Below are 8,873 nucleotides of genomic sequence, written 5' to 3'. Positions count from 1 at the left end.
GGTAAGGAAATGTCCAGCATGTCCCAAGGTGGTGGGTTCTGAGCACAAGCTAGGAAGGAAGGAGGTGTCCTGCACTGCTGGCAGTTTGCTGGGACATGACCCTTTCCAGGAGCACAGAGCCCTCCCCCAGGTTCAACATTTAGTTGTCCTCCCCTTCCCAGGCTGGGCTCACCTTCCTGTTCTACTGAAAACAGCTCATAGTCCCCAAATTCCCCTGACATGTACATGAATACCCACCTGAGAAGGGTTTCTGCCTCCAGAGTCCCCGGCAACCACTACAGTGCCCCATATGCTGCTGGGCTGTACTGGTTCTGTCCTGCACGCTTCCCTCAGGGAGCAGGAGCTCATGCTTTTTGTTGGAGGCCAACAGGATGCCCTGAGGACCCTGATGTGGAAGTTTCTCTGGTCAGGGAAGACATCCTGTGCAGGGACAGGAGTTGGACTTGATCCTTGTGGGTCCCTTCTGATTCAGGACATTCTATGATCCTTCTCCTGACTTCAGCTGAGACAGGGAATGTTTTCTCCACTACATCAAGTGCTGTAGGAGACAGAATAAATCAAGACTGCAAAATATACTTTATCCATGTGTTGGGGCAGCTGGGTGCTGAGCGAAGGGCCAGGCCCCTAGCAGGACAGGCTCCTGGTGTTGCCAGTGTCTGACCCTGATCTGAACCTCACAGATGGCAGGTGGGACCATGTGTACCAAGTGGTGTTTGATTGTGGCTGGGTTTTGTATTTTTGCCCCAACCACATTAAAGGAGGACTGTTGAAGGTGCATATGGGGCACCTGATGAGTGAAAATGGTGAGATTGAGATGGTTTTAGCTCCTGGGAGAACTGTTCTCTACCCCAGCTCAGTTCCCAGCAAGGATGAACTTTTGCAAGTGAAGTTCAGCATCTCACCTGAGCTGCTTCAGGCTGTGAGGGCTTTTTGCAGATGCTGCTTTGCAAGATACACATGCCTTTGGGACCTTGGTGCTGTGTGTTGTATCTCACAAAGTTGTGGAAGTTTTCCACAGTAGGCAGCTGGTACCCTGCCAGCATGGTCACAGCAGAGGCAGGTGCAGCCCGGGCACCCTCCTTCCCCACCTCATTTCTTTTCTTTTGGGACCCTGCAGGTTCAGGTGTCAAAGGCATTTCTACTGACTGGGTTAAGGTGACAGTAGAAGTCCTGGTGCCTTCAGCTCCCTATTGCTGCAGAAACATTGAGGTCTGGCATGCCCAAGCACCTTTTCCAGCACCAAATAAGACATGTTTGCCAGGGCACAAGCTCTCCCATCAACAGGAGGCAGCACCCTGGACTAGTTGTTTCTACCATGAGATGCTGTGGCTCTTTATTAGGAGCAAGCAAAGCCTTTGCAGGATGGTGACAGCTTTCCGGAGTCCTCTAAAATCATAAATCACAGTCCCTGGCTACTTGCCAGTGGCTGTACCAAGCCTCTCAGCACGTTCCTCTCTCAGCCTTGGCGTGGGACGTACACCCTGCTTGCTTTCATCTTCAGGCCTGACTCAAGTTTCTTAGTTTTCTCTTTGAAGTCAAGGGGAACTTCCTTCGGGAAACAATTTTTAGTGAGTCTGATCCTATGCTCTGCTTTTGACACAACCTGAGAGCATCTCAAGGGGCTGCCTTGAGTTGCAGGAGGGGAAAAGGAAGCTCCTGCCAGAGGACAGAGGTTTTTGCCCCCTCGTCTCTGCCCGGTGCTGTGCATGCAGATCTCCCTCGGCTCTGCGTGCTGCTGGCACACCTGGCACACACATGCACGCTGTGATCGTGCTGCTCATCAGCTGCAGCTAAGCTCCGTTAATGTCTTGTGGACATGCTGTTGCTGGGGTTACGGTATACATATTGCACAACCTCTGAAACACTGCCCTCTGTTTTGTAGCAACTTGTGATAGAGAAGCAGCGTTCCTGCATAACCTCATCCCACCCCAGCTGCAGCCGAGCCAGTGACTGAAACGAGATGACTCTGGGGAGCCTGCAGTGCCCAGCCCTGGGGGAGGCAAGGGGCAAGGAAGACAGAGGGTGAGTGCAGACGGTGCTCACAGGTTGCAATCATGCTCTTGTGTGTGCTTTGAGCTGCACCCTGGAGCTATTGCTGCATGCCAGGGCTCTGTGTGAAGGTAGGGAGATAGGCATGATCCTAGCAAACACAAGCCCAGCATTTGAAGCCGTGTCTTGGTGACACTGAGCTGTGAGCCTCAGTGTGCCTCAGGAAAGCACTGAAGTTACACAGCTCGTTAAGCTCCCTGGAACAGGAGACAGCCTGGGAATGTCCTGACCCTTGTTGGACATCACAAAAAGGGAAAGATCCCTGGGGAGCTGAGCACTGAGCCGTGAACATGGTCCTCTACCACATCACAGGACCTGTGCAACCTCCTCCTTGGCTCCTGCCCGCACCGTGGGCTCCAGACCAAGTCACAGCCTCCTCCTGGGCTTCCTTTTCCGGACTGTATGAGGAACAGCAGGAGCCAGCCAAGGACCGTGCTCCATCCCAACGGGGCTGTCATGGTGACAACAAATGCACAACAAACCCCAGCCCTTAGGAACCGAAACCTGACCTGCTCAACCTGACCCCATGGGGCAACTCGCCAGCCCTGGCTTGGTGCCCCCCTCTTGCCTGTCTCTCTCCATGTGCCGCCCCTGGGCTTTTCAGGTTCTGCAGCCCCTGGGGCTGGCTGGAGCTCTGGCAGAAGAGCTGCCGATGCGCCCAACTCCAGCTCAGCTCCTGCCTGCTGCCAGCTGGGTGGATCTGGCCTCTTGTGCTGCCTGCTCCTGTCAGAGCTGCTGTGAGCTGGATGCTCCAGCTGGCATTACTTGGGCTTCTCTCTGAAGCTGGAAATAAGGCCAAAGACACCTGCTTCATTGGGGATGTGCAGGGCAAGCTAAGGACAGGGCTGTACCTGCAGCAAGACTTAACCACCCACCTTGACATGGTAGCTGCAGTTATTGCCCTCTCCTTACAGCAGAGAGCAGGTGAGCAGCTCTTCCCCGCTTTCTGCGGGGTGGGATGACAGCCCTACATCTTTGCTGGCCTGGATGGAGGCTGCTTTAAATTCCCACTTCACAGCAAACCATGTAACCTCTGAGCCTCTGCGCTTTGGGACCTGCTTTCATATTTTATGAAGGGTGGGAAGCATGAGTGTTCAGGACAGAGTCCTCCTGGTGCCACCTCTTCCATGCAGTGCCCAGGCTCTCTGGCTGTGTCTGAGCTCTACCAGGACAAGATGGAAAGAGGAGAAACACTTTTTGGCAAGGCTGGTCTGGCCCTACTAGATAAACATCCACACCTGTCCTTGCTCTCCTATGGGATGTCTGTGCTGGCAGCCATGGGTTGCCACCCTGCCTCTGGCTGGGCTGTGAAACAGCAGCTCCTGCCGATGGAGCGGTCACAGGGTTGGTTGAAGGACATGACAAAGTGGAGTCTTTCATGTGGCTGTGACCATCTGGGGCTACCCAAAGTGACCAGGTACTGTAACATGCCTGCAGCCTCTGACACCAGCCCTGGCACGCACCTCTGTGGTGGGAGGTAAAGGTAATGACCTCAGATCACAGACCTGCTGAGTTGGCTGGTGGTCACCTCTGGAGGTTTCCAGGCTCTGCTCCAAGCCAGGATCAGGATAAGTGGGTTGTTCAAGGATTTGTCCAGTCACAAGCTGGCAACAAGGTCTCAGCAGAGAACTTGCACCCCTCAGCTGAGAGGGCGAGGTTCTTGCTGGGGCCATATCCCAAAGCAAAGGGCTCTGGGTGCAAGAGCAGAACTCCTGGGGCAGCTCAGTATCCTGTGTCCATCCTGGATCTGCAGCTCCTCTGCACAGTGCCTAGGGCAGACAGAGACCAGGAGGTGCCACAGGCTGCCTGTGTTTGAGCTGCTGCCTTGCTCCCCAGGCTGCTGATTTACCCACAGGACCCAGTATGGCAGCAGCAAATGACACGCTGTGTCCACTCAGTGTGAACATCTGGTGATGCTGCCACTGGTTATGGAGGACGTCCTGTGCCCGCCTGAGCGAGGCTGGGGAGTGCCGACGTTGGAGGCGTCTGGTCAAAGAGCTGAGGTGGGGCCGTGAGTAAGTGATGTGGGTTGTGCTGGGGCTCCATGGCAACCACAATATTTGGGTGCTGTTTCAACCCTCAGCACCCTTGGAGCCTAATGTGTGGTCAGGCTTCAGGCCAGGGAAGCCAGGCAGCCATGGTGGGCAGCACTGGCATGTGGCTGGCTGCCCCCAGGGTCACTCCAAGGGTGTGCCACTGGGCCATGCAGAGGGGACAAGCACTTGCCATGGTGGCCGTCACACCAGGACAGATGGTGTTTGTACCCATAGCCCAAGCAGAGACCTTTGTTCCCTAGTGTCACCTACCAAGAGGGACTGGTTCATCTATGGGAGGGCACACTGGCTGTGTGGGGCAGGGGACAGGGGAGCTGCCAGAGGGAAGCCTGGGGTGGCAGAGTGGTGGAGAGACCTTGTGGGGTGAATGGAGGGCCCTTGTCAGCTGGAGAAAAGACATTGTGGGGTGATGGTGGAGCCTTGTGGGGTGATGGAGTGATGGAGAGACCTTGTGGTGTGCCGATGGGGCCGTGTGGGGTGATGGAGAGGCTTCGTGGGGTGGTGGAAGGCATCCCAGAGGTGGTTGCATGGCTGCTGCCCGGGCTCCACGTCCCCGCCCCGGGAGCGCTCCCCGGCCGTGCTGCGGCCTGGGGGAGGCGGGAGGGGGCGGCCCGGAGCCCGGTGCGGGTGCGGCCCGCGGCCCCTCCCGTCGCCATGGCGGCGCCTTAAACAGGCAGCGGCGGCCGCCCCCCCCGCCTCAGAGCGCGGCGCCGGGAGGTGAGTGACCGGGAGAGCGAGCGCGGCCGCGGCGGAGCCAGGACCCCCCGGTCCCTGGGCGCGGCGGCAGCGGGACCCCCCGGGACCCTGGCTCCGGCCGCTGCCCGTCCCGGGGCTGGTGGGCGGGAGTAGCGGGAGACTGAGCGGTGGAGGGGGTCGGGGGGTCCCGCTAACCTGACACCCCCAAGCACGGGCGGCGAGCTCCAGGTGGGAAGGTCCCAGCTCCGCTGTGCGGGACAGTGCGGTGCGGGGCGGCTTCTCAGGGGCTCGGGGCGCCGGGTACCCCGCGGGAGCCCGGGGACAGGCGGGGACCAGCGGCTGCCGTGTCCCGCCTACCCGCTCCTCCCTAGCGACGGTCGCCAGGCAACACTGCTCCTCCCTAGCGACAGTCGCCAGGCAACACTGCTCCTCCCTAGCGACGGTTGCCCGGCAGCACAAGGGCTGGCGGCGCAGCAGCCGAGCCCTCTGCTCCTTCGTGTCCCTTTCTGCCTCTCGCCAAGGCTCTGTGGGGGTCCATCCCGCTCCCTGCGCCTGGGCACTGACGAGGTACCCGCTCTGTGCCTTGGGGTGCTGGAGCCACAGCTGGGTACCGCTGCGCCCAGTCCTGGCTGAGATGCTGTGGGTGCTCAGCACGTGGCAAGGGATGCTGAGCTGGCAGGGTGAGGCTGGCAAGACGACGGCGGGGCGGGGAGCTGGGGCGGGACAGCGGCCACAGCTCTGTGTGGGAACACAGAGGTCCATCTGCAAGTGGGCACCCCAGTGCCACAGGCTGCAGTGCACTGTGTTTGACCCAGCTTTGTGGGGCACGTTGCGGAGTTGGGGTGCTGCCAGATCCATGCAGGAGGATGCAGCTGTTGGCAGATCCAGCAGGCAGGGGAGAGTTAGGCTGGAGGCAGGCAGTAGTGCCATTTCTCATCATCGGCGAGCGCAAGGAAGGCGGCTGCATTGCGTCATTCCTGGAGAGTGCTCCCGAGGGGACAGGCTGATGCACTCAGTCCTCGCCAGCCCCTGGAGCCGACAGCCTCACCGCTGACAGCTCTCAATTGGAACCTACATCCCCTAAGACACGTCTCTGCTGTTGGCCTTGGGGCTTGTCCGAGGCTGCCGCCAGCTCTCACCCCACAACGCCCCGCTCCTGCTGCGGTCCCTCCGCCCTCGCCAGCCTTTTTCCTCCTCCTCCTGCCCTCACAGAGCAACTGAGCTCTGCTGGTGCTGCTAGCCAGAGCCTGGGTGGTAACAAACCCCTCTGCATCTCATCCTGCAGCCCCATGGCCGGGAGCACTGAGATGGCATCCCTGGAGGAGAGCTTCCGCAAATTCGCTATCTATGGCGACACCAAGGCTACGGGGCAAGAAATGAATGGGAAGAACTGGGCCAAGCTGTGCAAAGACTGCAAAGTCACTGATGGCAAAAGTGTCACCAGCACCGACGTGGACATTGTCTTCTCCAAGGTGAAGTAAGTGACTCAGCTTCTTGGGGCCTCCAGCCACTCAGAGGCTGGGGATGCTCTTGCAGCATGGGCAGGGTGACAGTGCCTGGGTGTGGTGGTCCCAGGGAGGGGTGGTACCTGAGCTGCATGCGCAGGCCATCCATGGTCCCTCCATCATGAGGCAGCAGGTGCTGCCTTGTGGCATCTTGCCTTCAGGGAGTTTGTGTGGCTGCTTTCACAAGACCTGGTAATAAATTAATCCATATTTGGGGGGAGGAGGTTCAGATTTTGGGGCAGGGACTGTGCTTCTACTCCTGCTCCCAGGCATTGTGGTGGGCCTGGCTGGTTCTGCCAGGTCCCTATCTAGCAAGAAGGTGCTGTAGGGAGCAGAGGAAGGTGTCCATGGGTGTCCCATGTGACATGGCGCAGTCCATTTCTCAGTCTGGCCAGCCCACACCTGAGCTTGGTGAGAGGTCTAGTCTTTGCTCCTCAGAGGTCACAGGGGCAGCTGAAGGGCTAAAGGCACCTGGGGCTGCTTTCAGGCTTTCAGGGTCCCTGAGGACATGGTGACACCAAATTTTCTGCACCAGGATGCAGGAGCAAGGATGGGTGGAGAGCCTCCTCCCTACACCCCCTCTTTCCAGGCATCCCCTTCCTCGTTGGTACAGCTAGGAGGGTCTAAGCATGGGGAGGTTTTTGATGTGTAGGAGAGTGGGTTGCTGTGCTGCCCCAGGGATGAGAACCAGGTACCTGTGGGAGAGATGCTCTGTGCACGCCCTTCCGAATTTGTCCAGATAAGGACTGCTGCCTGTCAGAGGGGAGAGTGTGTGGGACAACCTAGGGAGCCTGAGAGCAGTGGGAATGGATGTGGATGCATGTCCCCTCCTGCCACCAGCACCCAAGTCCCAAGGCACTCCCATGCAGGGACGAGATTTTGGGCACGGGGGACATTAAGAGCATGTGTCTGGAAAGCTCCTGGAGCTCGTCACCAGTTGTGCCTAGCCTGACCCGTTCAGCTGGGAGTGCCCTGGCTATAGCTGCATTTTGTAGGTGGCCAAGGGGCCTGAGGCTGGTGGAGGACAAAGCTCCAGGCAGCTCATCCTGCTGCAGCCCTGTTTGGAGGCACAAGCTGAGTTTGTGCTGATGGCACCCTGGGTTTTGTGCTTGCAGAGGGAAGACAGCCCGTGTCATCAACTACGAGGAGTTCAAAAAGGCTCTGGAGGAGCTGGCCCCCAAGAGGTTTAAGGATAAGAGCAAAGAGGAGGCATATGAGGCCATCTGCCAGCTGGTGGCAGGGAAGGAGCCCATTAACGTGGGTGTCACGGTGAGTGAAGGGCGCCTTGGAGCAGGAGGGCGGGGAGGGAGGGAGGACAGAGCTCTGCCTGCAGCTGAGCAGAGACACTTTCCAGGAGATGTCGTGGCCCTGGGTGGGCTGGGGATTGCACAGGTCCAGTGCGCACAGAAGGGTTCTCAGTGGGCAGCAGGAGCTTGTATGGGGCAATGGATGAAGGGGATGAGGTATGTTCTTGACTCCTGTGTCCCGTCTCCCCACTGCAGAAAGCCAAGACAGTGGGGGCCGTGGAGAGGCTGACGGACACCTCCAAGTACACGGGATCCCACAAGGAGCGCTTTGATGAGAGCGGCAAGGGCAAGGGCAAGAGTGGGCGGGAGAACATCGTGGACAACAGCGGCTACGTCAGTGCCTACAAGAATGCGGGCACCTACGATGCTAAAGTGAAAAAGTAGGGACAGGTGCCCATGGCACCCACCGCCCCGGTCCCTGCGCGTCGGCCGTGAGGCCGGTGCTTGCATCAGCCTTGGGACGTGCCCGTATGACATGGGACCCGGGGGGCTGCACTGGGGCCAGCCCCAGGCTGGCGGGATGTCGGCCGCCCAGCGCTGATGTGATTGGGAAGTCACTGGGCTGTGTGCTCTGCCCCGGCACTACGTCTGTCCCTGCCCTGTGCTGTGACACCCCAGCCCCTCCTGTGCCCCATGTGTTGTCACCCCCGGCCCCCCACCACTGGTAGCACCCACCATACTAACAGCACTGCTTCTCAGGGCTCCTCTGCCCCACTGGCACCCAGACCTTCCCTACCTCAGCCCTAGCTTTCGGGGCACCCTCCCTAACAGTCCCACCGGGAACAGCGAGCCTGTCTTCCCTGCAGACCTCCCGGGGACCCACTTTAACCCTGCACCAGTTACACCACAGCCACCTTCTGCCTTCCCCACGGGTGCCCTCGCCATGGGGCTGCCCAGCTTTGCCGCTTGCCCAGCACCGCCGGAGGCTCACACCCTGTGGTGTTGCCGGGATGCTCCCAGCCCAGCCTCGGGATGCACCCTGGGAGAGCTCAGTGTTGCCTGGCTGTCAGCAAAGGTCTCTGACCTGAACCCCCGCGGCCCCCCGCTGCCTTCGCGAAGCCCAAACCAAAGGCTGCTGCAGACCCGCGCTGTAACCTGGCTCTGCAATAAAACCCTGTCCGCACTGACGCCCCCGGTCCGGTTGTGTTCTGCGGCACCGAGCAGCCAGAGCCCCTTTGCCCGCTCGTCCAGCTGAGCAGTGGGAGGCTGGGCTGGCTGTGCCGCCCCAGGAGAGCCACGCCGTGGGCTCGGCCCTGGCCGCC

The 8,873-nt window shown here is 59.5% G+C and overlaps 1 protein-coding gene across 1 annotated transcript; it reads left to right on the top strand.

Annotated features, from left to right (window-relative positions):
* Window positions 1-4,681: 4,681 nt before the first annotated feature.
* TPPP3 (tubulin polymerization promoting protein family member 3) lies at window positions 4,682-8,739 on the top strand. Its single transcript, XM_065029065.1, has 4 exons — window positions 4,682-4,820; window positions 6,085-6,276; window positions 7,420-7,573; window positions 7,807-8,739. The coding sequence occupies exons 2-4, from the start codon at window positions 6,089-6,091 to the stop codon at window positions 7,993-7,995; spliced, it is 531 nt and encodes a 176-aa protein (XP_064885137.1). The 5' UTR covers window positions 4,682-4,820; window positions 6,085-6,088; the 3' UTR covers window positions 7,996-8,739.
* Window positions 8,740-8,873: the final 134 nt, after the last annotated feature.

The sequence above is a fragment of the Columba livia genome, chromosome 13, assembly GCF_036013475.1.
Source record: "Columba livia isolate bColLiv1 breed racing homer chromosome 13, bColLiv1.pat.W.v2, whole genome shotgun sequence".
In the NCBI taxonomy this organism is placed as follows: domain Eukaryota; kingdom Metazoa; phylum Chordata; class Aves; order Columbiformes; family Columbidae; genus Columba; species Columba livia.
The sequence above is the reverse complement of the archived record's forward strand: the minus strand, read 5'-3'. Positions and strand labels throughout refer to the sequence as shown.

What these genes read in the sequence shown, in the direction of transcription:
- TPPP3 (XM_065029065.1), top strand. Translation starts at nt 6,089, where the DNA reads ATGGCCGGGAGCACTGAGATGGCATCCCTGGAGGAGAGCTTCCGCAAA. An exon ending in ATTGTCTTCTCCAAGGTGAA is followed by an intron (nt 6,277 to 7,419) that starts GTAAGTGACTCA and finishes TTGTGCTTGCAG; the next exon opens with AGGGAAGACAGCCCGTGTCA. An exon ending in CCATTAACGTGGGTGTCACG is followed by an intron (nt 7,574 to 7,806) that starts GTGAGTGAAGGG and finishes TCCCCACTGCAG; the next exon opens with AAAGCCAAGACAGTGGGGGC.